The following is a 16,468-nucleotide window of genomic DNA, read 5'->3' on the forward strand; positions in this document are numbered from 1 at the left end:
CCTCAAATGCCACCTTGACCTACATTTCACAAGTACAGTATAACCTAAAAAGTAGATGCTCCAAGTCAGGTGCATTGCGTTTTGATTCCAAACTGGTTAACCAAGGTCAAGGAAAACACAGTCTGTACATGCTTAGAGGCTCCTTTGTTTTCATCACTATACCATATATTCCAAGAAACAGCTCTTGCCATAAAAAAGATTCCAGGGTGGAATATAGCAAGTTATTGTTTATTTATTTTTTTACCTCAGACTGAAGAGCTATGAACAGTATTAATAGAATACAGTAGAATAGAATAGCAGAGTTGGAAGGGACCTTGGAGGTCCTCTAGTCCAACCCCCTGCTTAGGAAGGAAACCTTACATCACTTCAGACAAATGATTATCCAACATCTTCTTTAAAACGTCCAGTGTTGGGTAGCATTCACTTATGAATTTATGGAGGCAAGCTGTTCCACATATTAATTGTTCTAACTGTCAGGAAATTTCTCCTTAATAAATTCCACAGCAAAAAAGGGTATTAGTAGATACTAATCTACTAATATCTAAGGGTATTTAGCAGTATATGACAATGAAGCAATCCTTGACAAAGGTTGTACAAGTTATAATATAAAAACCTAGAATTATTGCAAAAATTCAGAGCAATTCTTCCATAATGTACTTTTTATTTTATTATTGTTTTAGGGGATAAATGTATATGCTATTATGATGGGGCAGCTATTATGTCAGAAATGCAAAATACAGAGAAGTTGAATAATAAAAAATTTGACAATTATGGAGAGCTCAGAAAAAAATCACTGTAATTGATGCATAAATTTCATTAGTCAAGTGACTTGGCAAATGGTACAGTAAACCTCACTCCCCTCATATTCTTCTTGTGAATCTTATTCAAATAATAGGCTGAAAGTATAATTTGCCCTAACCACCATCAGTTTTAATGATCAGCAAAACATATTCACTCATCATGGTACTTTGTGCAAAGTGTTATGATCAAATTGGCATAGGATGTGGGAGGGGGGATAAAATATGAACTTACCTAATTTTGGTGGAGCTGTGTGGATATTGGTTTCAATTTCTTGTACCAGGGATGCAGTGGTGGGACTTTTTAGTTCAGTCTTTAGGCTAGGCAGAGGTAGCGAGGGTACCAAAGATGGCAAGAAATAATCATTTGGGACAGTGTTATATGGATATGGCTTAGAGGCAACCTCAGAGGTAACTACCGGGGGGCCTCTGGGTTGCTCCATCATCTCCTGTGCAGCTTCATTGGTGGGAAGGGGGAAGTAGGAGGTTTGCGCTGCAGATGGCAACCAAGCAGACAGTGCAGTAGGGTCCACAGAGGTAATCGGATCTTGCCGAGCCCTACCGGGATCAAGGTGGGTAGGAGAATCGTATTCAAAAATCTTGTCCACAAACACCCACTTAAGGCCAGCAATGCAGAGGCAGAGGCTGATCAGGCAAGCCAAGACTGGGACAATGCAGATCTTTTCAGAATTAAGGCAACCCGTCAGTCGCTCTGCCTCCAGGCACACACAACAAGTAGCCGCAAGGCCTGCTATTCCCTGCAACCTGGCTTCCTCCCTTTGAGTCTCTGGCCTCTCTTCTTCACCAGGAAGCCCATCAAGTGATGCAGTGGGACTCAGCTGGGCTGAGGGATGGGGAGCTTTCTCCAGGCTGCCTTCTGACATTTTCAAGCCTGCAGTCTTCCAAGGGAAGCTCTCCTCAATCAAGAAGGCTGAATTATAAAGCTTGAGTTGGGTCCATCCCCATTCGCAGGGAAGCCAGCTCCAGAAACCTTACAGCATCACAGCACAGTAACGAAAACAGAGTCCAAGCGTCAGAAAAAACGAACGCGCAGAAAGAGTAAAAGCCTTCCAAGTTCTCAGGAAAGAAGCTTCTCATAGTGAATGAATCAGCTCCTTTTCCTCCCTCGCTTTTCAAAGGTCCCTGTTTTAAAATTCCGAGTTTCCTCTCTCAAGCCATTCTCAGTCCTTCAAAACAAGGCGAGGGAAAAAACCCCAGAAGCTCAACTCCTCCGCAAAATTGGTTAACTGAACCAACAACAGCACAAAGTGGACCGCTGGCTTCTCACCTTCAGCATCTGAGACTGGGGGATGCTCGGGAGGAGGAAAACACAGCCGTCATGCAGCAGGAGGAGGAGAAGCCAAAGGAAAACCAGCAAGGAGGGTAGCAGCAGCAGCGGCAACGGCAGCAGCAGAGACAGTAACAACAGCATCCTGTTGTGCAAAGGAGCTGGCAGAAAGAGGCTGAATCACTACAGAGCAGCAGGTGCCTGCTTCCTGAGCATCCTTCCCAGCATCATCATTATAGAAAGGAAGGAATAAAAGGATGCTCTGCGTCCTTACCACCTCCTCCTCCTCTTCCTCGTCCCTCCAGAATACTCTTTCCCTTCCGTGCCTTCCTTCCTCTTCTGCTCTCTTTCCCCACCCCTCTGCAGGGCTGGCCTGAGTTAAATCCGCACAGCCAGCAACACAGGGCTGCCAGGGTACTTCCTATTTCATCCAATTAGTCGGAATAGAGACGTACAATGAAAAAAGAGGCGTGCAGGAGCCAGTGAGCCATCTTTTTTTTCCCCCTTTCCCCCCTCCAAGTGTATGATCATGAAAAGGATTCCCAACCATTAGAGCAACCTAACAAAGCTGCAGTGAGGATGGGGCGGGGAAGGTTGTAGGTGACAGCCTTATGGGCTGGACCTCCGGCTGAGGCTGTCGGATATCCGATCCTTCCCAGGGGGGATGGCAGGCCTCTCAGCTGCAATTGCTTTCTGCTGCTACCTAGATATATAAAGTTTGCCTTCCTATCAACCCAGCAATTTAGAGTAATAATGGACCGGATGAGAACATAATCCTCACTTTAAGTTGGAAGGTTTTTTTCCTTTTCTTTTTGGTCATATGAACCAATCTGAGAATGCTTGCACTTGAATCCGATTGTTCACATCAACAATCTAGGATTTTGCAATGATGATTACTCTGGCTCCTGCTTTATTAGTATTGAAGGAGCTTTGCCCAAAAGCCTTGAATGTGGAAAACTGTTAGGTATGACAATGATCTGGCTTTGCAAATATTTCATTTTTTTTTGTCTGAAAGTATTTTAAGGAGAACCAAAATGAAAGCATTTCTTCATTTTCTTTCTTCGATCTGCATTATTTTCTTGTTAACTGTTTGATGAACTGCTACCTGTTCCAAAATAAATACTTTCTTTTTTAAAAAAATTGTTTAATCTGTGTTTGAAGCAGATTATTATTATTATTATTTTATTTTTTTAATTTTGATTATAATACAAACAAGCAAACAACATAAAACATATATACATACCTATATATATACATATTAATTTACTTAATGATTGATACTTTACAATTCTGTTTTTGTTAGTTCATTTCTTTCCCTTTAATATTAGTTCAGTTTCTTATTTTTTTTCTATCCAATTATACAGTTTCCCCCACACTCTATAGTAGTCCTTATAATACTTTCAAGGACATTGATACCACAAATGAAAAATATAGGAACTTAAAGTTGCATAGAAACATAACCTCTACTGGTCAAATGCACATATTATATAAATTATAACAATTTTTATAATATTATATTTATATTTATTTATATAAATGTTTTGACTTCACAATGAAAAATAATCAAATGATAATTTTCAATGGCAATCCATTTTTACATTGTATATAAGAAAATGATATGGACCATATAAATCACCAGGATTCAGTGCTTGAGAATTTATTATTTACCAAAAGCTGTAATTGTATCCCTTAATTTAATTATTGCAATAGCAATAGCACTTAGACATAAATACTGCTCACAGTGTTTTACAGCACTGTATAAACTATTTACAGAGACAGCCTATTGCTCCCAACAATTTGAGACCTCCTTGAGCCTGGTGAGATTTGAGTCAACCTTGAGCCTGGTGAGATTTGATCTTCCAAATACAACTCAACTGCTTTTAATAATACTATATAGAATAAAATATCACTGTGTAAAGTTTAGCAAGATTTCCTTTGAAGGTTATGCAGTGCAAAGTGTCAATATATCGTGATGGAACATATTCTGAACTCTTAAAACCAGCAATTTTTCAAGATTAAGTACTGCATCAGTTTCTCTGTTTTCAAGGCACTGCAGAGTAATCTGGTTAATTTTAGTCATTCATCTACTCTTAGTTGTTCACAAATATAGAATAAGATATATTCTGTTAAGACTAAGAAAAACTAATCAATAACAGTAAAAAAGAGATTTTTCAAACATGTAAACTTAAATTGAGTACAGAATTCTTTGTAGGACCAAACACATCAAAATTGATCCAGGTAAAACTGAGGCAGCAAAAATCAGATCTATTGATGGATCGAGTTAATATCTCTTATTCCTTATAGGTACCTTCCTACCTACCTACCTACCTCTTTCTACCTATACCTATCTATCAAGTTTAGAAGTCCCATTAAAAGGAGCAATCACACGGGTGTAATGCTATTGAAAGTTGCAAAGGAGATTACCATATCTGGAGTGAAGATATACAGCGATCCCTCGATTTTCGCGATCTCGATCTTCGCGAAACGCTATATCGTGATTTTTCCCACCCGATGATGTCACTCTCTTCCTTCCTTTCTCATATTTCTTTCTCTCTCTCTTTCTCTATCTTGCTTCTTCCTCTCTCACACTCTCTTCCTCCCTCTCTCATCTCTTTCTTTCCTTCTCTCTCTTTCTCTATCTCTCCCCCTCTTGCTGGCGGGCGGCGGGCGGCGGGCGGGCGAGCGGGGGCATCAGCGAGGAGCCGGGGTTTCCCCTTTGCGTGGGCGGCTGGGAAACCCCGATCTTCGTCTGCTCGCTGCTGCTGCGCTACCGAGCAGATCAGCTGCTGGGCGGCCGAAGGAACCTTCCCTGGGTCTTCCCCCTCTTGCTGGCGGGCGGGCAAGCGGCGGGCATCAGCGAGGAGCCGGGGTTTCCCCTTTGCGTGGGCGGCCGGGAAGACCCAGGGAAGGTTCCTTCGGCCGCCCAGCAGCTGATCTGCTCGGTAGCGCAGCAGCAGCGAGCAGACGAATCGGGGTTTCCCCTTTGCGTGGGCGGCGGGGAACGCAAACTCCACCATCTACGCATGCGCGGCCATAGAAAAAAAGGACGTGCATGTGCAGATGGTGTTTTTACTTCCGCAACCCTACATCGCGAAAAATCGATTATCGCGAGGGGTCTTGGAACGGAACCCTCACGATAATAGAGGGATCACTGTATTGGCAATCACTAATTAGGATTGTCTGTCTCTTTTTGCTGCCCTCTAGTGTTTATCAGGATTCCTGCACGCCAGATAATGGTAGCTTGGAGGAGGACCTCTCACAAGCTGCAGTCTTCCAACCCAAATATTTGAGGCAATGATGGCAATATGCAGTATATGCAAATTTAGCACTTTGCCTGAGGAATTCAGTAACTTCTAGTCTGTTCATGTTAAAGTTGCCAAGTTTGAAAAATGCTGATCTAGATTTTTCACTGGGTGGAAAGGTGTTCTGCGTTATTCTGTATATAAGCCTGAATGCTTTTTCATAAAACTAAAGACCATTTTGATTTTTTTTCCAGTGAAAGCTTTTACTAGATCTGCTGAGATTGTTGTTTGTTTACACTATTTTTGTGTTATAGCCATTTTTGCAACTAGAAGAAAAAAGCCCTTTTCTAGCCAAAGATCCAATCCAATAGAACAAAAATCCACCTCATTAAAAATGCAGGAAGGTGATGGCTCACTCTCATCTTTATCCCTAATATATAGCCACCCTGAGTACTTCGGGATTGGGTGGCACAGAAGTCGAATAAATAATAATACAAATAATAATAATCCTTACAGGAATATACCTGTACTCTATAAGGTGATATATAGAATCATGATCAGTAATCAATCACAATCTTATTGTCAAAACAAGTCTTAACTTATCCATTCCAGGCAACTTTGAAACACATGCATAATGCAAGCCTTTTCAGATCCACTTGATTTGGTTGGAAAGTATATAGAATACTGTTCTCTATTTTATATCATCAGTTCAAATGGCTGAAGAGGCAGGTATAGGGATTTTTAAAATTTTTAATCTACTTCCTTTGCTTTAATCTATTTCCTTTGTTTCCTGTTCTCCATAGTCTTCTGTGAAGTCTATGGTGAATCACAGAATCACAGATGCAAGAGATGAGTGGACCGCAAAACTGCTATTTTGCCTTTGGTGACTGAGGAATTCTGGGAGTTGAAGTCCAAAAATCTTAAAGTTGCCAAGGTTGGAGACCCCTGTTCTAGATCAGCGTTTCCCAACCGGTGTGCCGTGAGACATGGCCAGGTGTGCCGCCAAGCTTCAGCTGGGCGGGGCGCTGCCGGTACTTCCGTCCTGGGGCTCCCGCTCGCAGCTGTCTCCTGCTCGATGCCGCGGTTTTCGGCGCTCTCCTGCTGGGCCCCAAAGAAGGAAGGCAGGAAGAAGGAGAGCTCCATTCTTCGCACCTTTTTCCCGCCTTCTTTCTTTGGGGCCCAGCAGGAGAGCGCCGAAAACCGCGGCATCGAGCAGGAGGCGGGGGACAGCTGCGAGCGGGAGCCCCAGGACGGAAGTACCGGCAGCACCCCGCCCAGCTGGAGCTCCTCTTTCGTCGACGGCAAGTGTCCGATGGGAGCGGGGGGGGGCCGCAGCGGCCGCAGGCAGTCGGGGGAGATGGCGGCGGCGAGAGGGATCACTCGCTCGCTCTCTCCCAGCTGACTGCAAGTGGGAGCCCTGACGGTGGCGGTTGGACATTCTGCTGGACGTCGTACATGCTGGCGCTGCGTGCCTGGCATATACGGTGTCCAGCACCACGTCCAGCTGCCGCCGTCAGGGCTCCCGCTTGCAGTCAGCTGAGAGAGAGAGAGAAAGAGAGACATATAAGAGGCAGAGAGAGAGAGAAAGAGAGACATAGCAAGAGAGGCAGAGAAAGAGAGACAGAGCAAGAAAGAGAGACAGCAAGAGAGGCAGAGAAAGAGAGATAGAGAAAGAGAGAGAGAGAAAGAGAGACATAGCAAGAGAGGCAGAGAGAGAGAAAAAGAAAGAGAGACATAGCAAGAGAAAAAGAGAGACTTAGCAAGAGAGGCACAGAGAGAGAGAAAGAGAAAGAAAGAGAGACATAGCAAGAGAGACAGAGAGAAAGAGAGATAGCAAGAGAGGCAAAGAGAAAGAAAGAGACATATAGCAAGACAGTGAAAGAGAGAGAGAGCAAGAGAGAGAGAAAAAAGCAAGAAAGAGATGGCAAGAGAGACAGAGAGAGAGAGCAAGGGAGAGAGAAAGACATAGAGGAAGGGAAGGAGGGAGAGAGAAAGAGAGCAAAAAAGAGAGGAAGAAAGAAAGAAAGAGGGATGGAGAGAGAGAATGAAGGGAAGGAAGGAAAAGAGAGAAAGAGGGAGAAATAGAGCGAAAGGGAGGAAGAGAGAGGGGTTTTTTGTCCAAACTTTTCTTTAGCCCGCCCCCCCCCCCCTTTCAGTGTTCCCCAGGATTTTGAAAATACGAATAATGTGCCGCGGCTCAAAAAAGGTTGGGAAACACTGTTCTAGATTCACAGCAAACTATTGAATTGGAAGAAGAGAAGGGGGGAAAAGCACTAATTAAGATATAAATGGAGGAGTAAAGCTAAAATTAAGAAGTACAAAAGAATGAGGACATTTGGAAGATAAGCAATGGCGAATAATTTGAAAGAAAATTGAAGATGGTAGACCCAGGTGACAAAAATAGGAGGAAGAAGGCAGCATTAGATAACAGTAACTATACATAGAAGAATATATTATATATTTAAATATAGAGAAAGGGAAGATATCAGTTTAAGAATAGCACCAATATTGACATAAATATAAGGTTCTGGAAAGCTCATCTGTTAATTGCCATACATAACAAATCAAAATTAGAAGTACCCAGGGAAGGATAGGAAGAAGGAAGTAGAAGTAGGAAGAAATTGGAGAGAGGTAGGAGGGAAGTAGGTAAGAGGGAGAGAGAGAGAAAAAAAAGGTAGAGGGAAGAGAGGAAGATAGCGGGAGGTGAGTGTCATGAAATATAGAAGGAAACCAGATGGGAGATATTAGATGGGAGATAAATGTATAAACAGTGTGAATTTAAGATATCTGTTTATGATATATTGGGAAAATGTATAAGTGTGTAACATGTTGATATTGTGGTATATGTATAGATGTAAAGTTGGTGAATTTTTTTTTTAAAAAATGACAACACTACCCCCCCCAGGAACAGCTAAGGTTGACTTTAAACTAAGAGTGACATTAAATTTACTGACTGACAGATTGCACTAGAATATCATATGGATATGGCATAACAAACTGTTACTAAGGCATGTTACGGATGCAGTTAAGGAGTTATAAAGATATTTCTTTACAGAGTAACAGTTGATAACACTATGAAATGTGTGTGTGCGTGTGTGTGTGTGTGTGTGTGAAATCTTCAATATTAAAAAGAGAATATTGTCTCACTTAGGATTCTTTTTCTTTCAGTAGATCTAGTGCAACAGAATGTCCTGGTAGGTTTTATGGAATATCATAGCTCCTTTACAAGTCTATGGAAATTCTCAGTCATCCAGGCCATGGTTCTCCTAAAGGTGCTTTTTTCAAGAGACAACAGGACTTTCTGTGTTTTCTTTGAAGACATTTCACTTCTCATCCAAGAAGCTTTTTCAGCTGCAGAAGCTTCTGGGATGTCTTCGTAAACGTCTTCAAGAAAAACCAGAAAGTCCAATTGCCCCTTGAAAAAACACCTTTGGGACAATCCTTTACAAGGTTTCTAATATACTGATCACTCCAAATCTTACTGGAATTCATGAAGGTACTCTGGAAATTACCAAAACATTAACTTTCCCCCATCATTTTTATCTGGTAATAGCTTTCTATAAAATATATGTTTTATACAAGAACATAAAGGGAGCATTTCTACATGAAAATTAAATTAGCAGAACTGCAACTCTTAAATGCACAAGGATTGTACAAGGATATCAGAGAAAGTATAGTAATCAGCTAATTGTGTCTGTGCTACTTTGCTACTCTAGACTCATGACTCCAGACCAGTGATGGCGAAGCTTTTTTGGTTCATATGCCAAAAGGGAGGAGTGTATGTGTGGGGGTCACACACGTGCGTGCCCACATCCGTAATTCTATGCTCCTGGTACAAAATGGTACACTGTTAATCCCTCTCCCCAGGCTTCAGAGATTGTCTAGGAACCTGGGGAAGGCAAAAACAGCCTTTCCCACCCACCCCGAAGGCACTCCGGAGGCAGAAATTGGCCTGTTTGCCAACTTCCAGTTGGACTGGAAGTCCCATTTTTTGTGCTCTTCCCAAATTCTAGAGCCTTTCTAGGAATCAGGGGAAAGTTGGGAAATGGGCTATTTCTGGCCTCTAGAGGGCGGAGAAGGCCGTTTCCGCTCTTTCCAGGTGCCTAGAAAGGCTCTGGAGCTTGGGGAGAGCAAAATAATGGGCCTTCCCCACCCGCTCTGGAGGCTGGAAACATCCTGTTTCCCGACTCCCAGCGGGTCCAGAAGGCCAGAGAATCAGCTGGGTGCATGCCACAAGTGGCAAACATGGCTTTTGAAATCTGTTTTGAATGATGTACACTAATTAAAAATATAAGTGATTATTGGCTTCAGATTTGTTCTTATGAAAAGCCCTTCTTGTTCTGCAAATAAAACAATTTTGCTAATTAGGTTAGTAGGGCCAATGAAATAAAAATGAAATAGGAGTAATTATTATCAAAAAGCAGGCCAACTGCTTTATTTAGGATCACTAAAAATATCTTTTTCCCCCGGGCTTATTAAGAAACCAGCCAAACAAAGCAAAATACAGAAAGGAGGAAAATGGCAATAGCAATTGCACTTAGACTTATATGCTGTTCTATAGTCTATTTACAGCATTCTTTGGGTGATTTACAATGTCAGCATATCGCCCCCACAATCTTGAGTCCCCATTTTACTGACCTTGCAAGCGATTGGAAGGCTGAGTCAGTCTCCATCCCTGTTAGGATTGAACCCCAAACTGTGGGCAGAGTTAGCCTGCAGTACTGCATTCTAACCACTGTGCCACTATTGCTCCTTAGTTAGGGTATTAAAACTGTTTAATACCCTAACTAAATCAATTAAAAGCATAGTACAGTGATACCTTGTCTTACAAACTTAATTGGTTCCGGGACGAGGTTTTTAAGGTGAAAAGTTTGTAAGATGAAACAATGTTTCCCATAGGAATTAATGGAAAAAAGATTAATGCATGCAAGCCCAAAATTCACCCCTTTTGCCAGCCGAAGCGCCCGTTTTTGCACTTCTGGGATTCTCCTGAAGCTCCCCTCCATGGGAAACCCCACCTTCGGACTTCTGTGTTTTTGCAATGCTGCAGGGGAATCCCAGCAGGGGAATCCCAGCATTGCAAAAACGGGTGCTTCGCTGGCAACGTAAGTCCGGAGGTGGGGTTTCCCAGCGAAGGGAGCATCAGTGAAATCGCAGTATCGCAAAAACACCGAAGTCCTCGAAACCCCACCTCCGGACCTCTGTGTAGCATCACAAAAACATGGAAGTTCCCATGGAGGGGAGCCTCAGGGGAATCCCAGCAGTGCAAAAACGGGTGCTTCGCTGGCAACGGAAGTCCGGAGGCGGGGCATCCCAGCGATGGTGGTGGGTTTGTAAGATGAAAATAGTTTGTAAGAAGAGGCAAAAAAATCTTAAACCCCAGGTTTGTATCTCAAAAAGTTTGTATGACAAGGTGTTTGTAAGATGAGGTATCACTGTATATTCAATCTGCAGAATACGTAGTATAGAACCTGCAGTAAAATCAGTGCTTTCCACAATGCTGTTAGTCAACATGCAGCAAGGTTGACAGCTTTCTCAGTACATTTCCTATTTTGCATTAAGGATAGTAGAGTGTATTTTACCACCCCAGACTGACAATGACTATCTCTAGAGGCTGGGTACAGTTCTCATGCTATTTTTTCCTTTCTTTTTCCCCCTTTTCTCCTTTTTGCAATTCCCTTAAGGATTCACCTTGCTTGGTTAGGTTACTTTCCTAGTTTAGTTTTCAGCAGTCAGCTATTATTGTAACACAGCCATCCATGGGAAATACACTCAGCAAATCAGTATCAACTTTTTCTTGCTTTTTGTTTTGTCCTTGGCTTCTGACATACATCAGTTGTTTGGCAAGAAAAGGTGAAGTGAAAGCCCACTTATTTGCTGATTTTGAGAAAACAAGAGCTTTGTCCTTAATTCCAAGTTGCTTCGCTGAATTGTACATATGCACGGTTTTTGATCTTCTTTGGTACAATTAACCAGAGTTCTATGCAGTCTAGTTGTAACCACTGATGATTTAAAAAAATCTAAAGGGAAGCATATCTAACAGATATGTACTGCTGCATTTCTGCTTTGAGCTCATTCTCTCTCTGTAGAATTTAAGGTTTATGCATATGTGGGAGACAGCATTATTACTCTTTCTAATAATTTCTTAATTAATGGTGGAGGGGGTCTGAATTTGCTCATGGAATAAATGAAATCATTCTGTAGAAGCCTCCAACTTTTAACTAACTTATTTTTTAAAATGCATTAAAATATTTTACACGATGATTTATTATTTCTTCTTTTATAGTCTTTAGCAGCTTGCTCTAGAGTTGGCAATGTTTATAAATTTTATTGAAATATTACTTGGGATACTGTCTGATGCATTTTCAATATATCATAATATACATAAATAAATAAATGCCTCTTATTTATTGCTACATATATTAACTACAGCCTGCAACACAGACAAATATGTTAAGTGAAGAGTCATGGGGAAGCAGTTCTTCCTTCCGTATTATGAAAATTATATCATTTAGGGCTTAGTTCAACATTACATAATATAAAAAATTGTGGGACGAAGCATTACATATTTTATATTGCTTTTGGTTTATAAAATTACTGTTTGTATTTATATTACGCTTCCTATGTTGGTCTATTGCAGTAATAAAGATTTGATTTGACTAACTAAACAAAGACCCTGAACACAGAAAGGCCTTGCCTCAGCAATTTGTAAGGGTTTATCATAGAGGAGTCCTGACTTGGAACTGCATTGCCATTATGGCTTCATGTTGGCTTGTCTCCGTTAGCTATGCTATGAAACCTTCGACAATACCGAGCAGAGAATTTTAACAGAGCATGGATGTCTGATAAAGCCAAGACGCAGACTTAGTTAAATAAGTATTATTTACATATAAACAAAATATAAACAATCCAGAATACGCACAAAGCAAATACAGAATAATACGCACTGAGCAATTACAAGATTAGCACAAAGCAAAATACAATAAAGATAAAGCACAAAGCTAAAATACAATATAGATAAAGCACGAAGCTTATACAAGCACGAAGCTTAAACACAACTCCCCCATCTCAGGCAAAAGTAAAGTAAAGGAAGTGACTGAGTAGAATAATGAGCTTTTATAGCTTCAATGAGAAAGTGACGAAAGAGCCTTGAATATTAACTCTGCAAGTACAAGTTAACCCTTTAAGTGCACATTAACTTAAGTACAAGTTTGGTACAGTTTACAATATGCAGTTTACAATGGCAATCCCTAACAACCATGTACCCTGTACTAACACTTCAGATGTGTAGAAAGACACAGAATACACAGAGCGAACACAAAAATACAGAAACCAACACTGTCTCAAAGGTCCCGGATTGTTTTTTTCCCTGAGGAAGGAGATATTTTCCTCGGGGAAAGAGTAGTCCAGTTGTCTTCTGAAAATGCACCTTTGAGACAACTATGAGCTGAATGACTGAGAATCTCCACAGACACAGAAACAAGACAGTATTCATATTATTAGTCTTGTTCTACCATGACTGCATATATATTCGCTCGACAATTATGGTTCAAGTTTACACTACCTTGTTTATTTATTTATCAAATTCACTGGGTACCCATCTTCTTGTTTTTAGATATTGTATTTATCTAATGTTAATGTGGGTATGGTTTTGAAAATGCTGTTTTGTTACAATTTCAAATATGATGCTTTCTTTCCTTATTTCTTTGCAGGAAACTTCTGTACCTTTAGAAAAGAGATAATTTTGGGAAGTTTGTAGGAAAATTTTCAGAATTAGAGCCCAGATGTAAGTGTACAGAATGTATTTATATACTTGGAATTCTTATCAGCTGATACAGCATCCATATGAAATGTGTTTGTTAAAAAATTCAAGATTTTGTTAACCATTAATTTGATAGTACAGTGGTCCCTCGATTTTCGTGGGTTCGAACTTTGCGAAACGGCTATACCACGGTTTTTCAAAAACATTAATTAAAAAATACTTTGTGTTTTTTTCCCCTATACCACAGTTTTTCTCGTCCGATGACGTCATACGTCATCGCCAAATATTTTTTAAAATAAACTTTAATAAATAAACATGGTGAGTAATAATCTAAATGGTTGCTAAGGGAATGAGAAATTGCAGTTTAGGGGTTTAAAGTGTTAAGGGAAGGCTTGTGATACCGTTCATAGCCAAAAATAGTGTATTTACTTCCGCATCTCTACTTCGTGGAAATTCGACTTTCGCGGGCAGTCTCGGAACGCATCCCCCACGAAAATCGAGGGAACACTGTATAGAATACCGAAAGGCCTGTACAGTGATTTATTAGCAATCTGATAATTTACAAATATGCATGTTGAATATTCCTAAAGCAAGCATGCACATAGGCAGTAAATCTTTGTTTCTAAACTCAACTTTATGGAACTTCCCTTCTATTGGTCTATTCTATATGTTGTTATATCTGTTAAATTCTGCATGCCATTTCCCTCTAATCAGAATCAAACAATGACCTTTCACATCTCTGTTTTATATTTAAAACATTAGCACTCAATAGTTATCAGATTCCATAACATCCCAGATTTCCTGCGTAATAGAACAGCATTCACTGGACACTAAACAGTTATCGATTTTGATATGGAAAAGGCCAAGCTGGGCTCTCTAAAGAAAGCAAGAGATATTAAATGCTATAATGGAATAGAGGTATTTTCACAAGGTTTCAGATTCAACAATCAGACAGAATTGCAGGAACATGTGGTAAAAACAAGGGAAGAGGTTTATGCTTATATATCAACAACAACTGGTCTCAAGTTATAACTATAATATATAAATTCTGTGATGAAAACTTAGTCTTTATTTATCAACTGTGAACCATTTTACTCTCCAGGTGATTTTCTTCATTTCTACTAATTGCTGTGCACGTCCTGCCACAAGCCTGTGTAAACAAGACAATAAGAACTGTAGCTGACCAAATTGTGTATTTTGGGAGATCTAAACAAGGTAAACTTAAGGAAAGAGCTACCCAAATACTTTCAGCATGTCAATCGTCCCACTAAAGGCAAGAATATTTTGGACCATTGCTACACAACACTAAAAGATGGTTATTGGCCTTTGTCATGGGCAGCTGTGGGACACCCTGAACATTGCATGATTCACCTTGTACCTGCTTACAGGCAAAGACTTAAAACCACAAAACCAACAATAAAATCAGAGAAAACTTGGTCTGAGGAGGCAAAGTTAAAGCTATAGGGTTGTTTTGACTGCACCGATCGGAATATTTTTGAAGATACCACTGCAGACCTGGATGAACTCACAGATACTGTAATATCATATACAGTATCAGCTTCTGTGAAGACCTATGTGTACCGACCAGGAACTTGTGAATATACAGCAATAACTGGTTCAGAGCTAAACTTAAGCAGCTACGTCATTCAAAAGAGGAAGCCTATAGAAAAGGTGATAAAATGATGTACCATCAGGTCAGAAATATATTAACTAGGAAGATTAGAGCAGCAAAATTAAGCTGCTCTAAAAAACTAAAGAATTAATTCTCAACAAATGAACCAGTAAAAATGCAGAGAACTCTTAAAAATATCACTGGTTATGGCAAACCACCTTCCCAGGCTGAAGGAAATCAACAACTGGCAGATGACATGATTGTGTTTTACTGCAGGTTTGAAGGGAAACTACAGCCACCTATCTCCACAACTCCCATCTCAAACACACCAACAACAGTCAAGCCTCCTACAACTGACCCCATACCATTGGGTTCAAACTCTTAGTGATCACAGAAAAGGAAGTGCAAGACCTATTTCATAGACATAAACCAAGAAAAGCTCCAGGCCCAGATAAGTTAACTTCTTCTTGCTTAAAAGTCTGTGTAGACAAATTAGCCCCCATCTTCACCCAAATCTTCAATAAAATGCTAGAGATGTCCTTTTTGCTTCAAATGCTCTACTATCACCCCAATGCCAAGAGGCCCACCATTAAGGAACTGAAGGACTACAGACAGTTGCTCTAACATCTGTAGCTATGAAAATCTTTAAAAGGCTAGTGCTGTTCCATTTGAAAACCATCACGGATCCATGGTTAGACACCCCCCCCCCCAAGCAAACAGATCGACAGGTGATGCTGTTAATATGGCTCTGCATATTTACAACATCTTGAATCTCCAAAGACCTATTCAAGGGTCTTCTTTGTAGACTTTAGTTCAGCATTCAGCACTATCATTCCAAATACTCTTCTAACTAAGTTGAATCAGCTAGTGATAGCTGAAAACACTTGTAAGTAGATCATAAACTTCCTAACAAACAGGAAGCAGCAGGTGAAGCTAAGCAGAATCATACCAGATACCTGTACAATTAGCACAGGGGCACCCCAAGGCTGTGTGCTCTTTCCACTTCTCTTTTCTCTCTATAACAATGACTACATCTCTAATGATCCATCTGTCAAACTATTGAAGTTCGTAGATGACACAACAGTAATCGGCCTCATTCGAGACAATGGTGAATTCGCATATAGACAGGAGGTTGAACAACCAACCTTGTGGTGTGGCCGGAATTGAATACACCCAAAACCATAGAAATGGTGGTAGACTTTAGGTGAAACCCACCCGTACTTCAGCCTCTTACAACATAGTATCAACAGTAGAGACCTTCACATTTCTAGGTTCAACCATATTGCAAAATCTGAAATGGACACCTAACATCAAAAGTGTCATCAAAAAAGCACAACAAAGAATGTTCTTTCTGCATCAACTCAGAAAAACTCAAACTGCCCAAAGAGCTGCTGATACACTTCTACAGAGGAATTATTCAGTCTGTTATCTGCACCTTTATAACTGTCTGGTTTGGTTCTGCAAACCAACAAAACAGACACAAACTTCAGAGGATAATCAGAACAGCAGAAAAAAACAATTGCTACCAACCTGCCTTCCATTGAGGACTTGTATATGAGTCAAAAAGAGGGCTGTGAAAATATTTACAAACATCTCTCACATCCGGGACACAAACTGTTTCAACTCCTACCCTCAAAATGATGCTATAGAGAACGACTAGACACAAGAACAGTTTTTCTCTGAATATCATCACTCTGCTAAACAAATAATTCCCTCAACACTGTCAAACTATTTACTAAGTCTGCACTGTTATTAATCTTTTCATTT

The 16,468-nt window shown here is 40.5% G+C and overlaps 1 protein-coding gene across 9 annotated transcripts in view; it reads right to left on the reverse strand.

Moving 5' to 3' along the window:
- NRG1 (neuregulin 1) overlaps positions 1 to 16,468 on the reverse strand; it is an 802,420-nt gene that overhangs the window by 92,133 nt on the left and 693,819 nt on the right. For 2 of the 9 annotated variants that reach the window (XM_070742351.1, XM_070742350.1), the window contains exon 1: positions 1,033 to 1,681. The exons of the other annotated variants lie outside the window; for them this stretch is intronic. In XM_070742351.1, the coding sequence (XP_070598452.1) occupies positions 1,033 to 1,681 (649 nt within the window). Of the gene's footprint in view, positions 1 to 1,032; positions 1,682 to 16,468 lie in introns of those variants that run through there. 9 annotated transcript variants of the gene reach the window in all.

The sequence above is a fragment of the Erythrolamprus reginae genome, chromosome 2, assembly GCF_031021105.1.
Source record: "Erythrolamprus reginae isolate rEryReg1 chromosome 2, rEryReg1.hap1, whole genome shotgun sequence".
Classification (NCBI taxonomy): domain Eukaryota; kingdom Metazoa; phylum Chordata; class Lepidosauria; order Squamata; family Dipsadidae; genus Erythrolamprus; species Erythrolamprus reginae.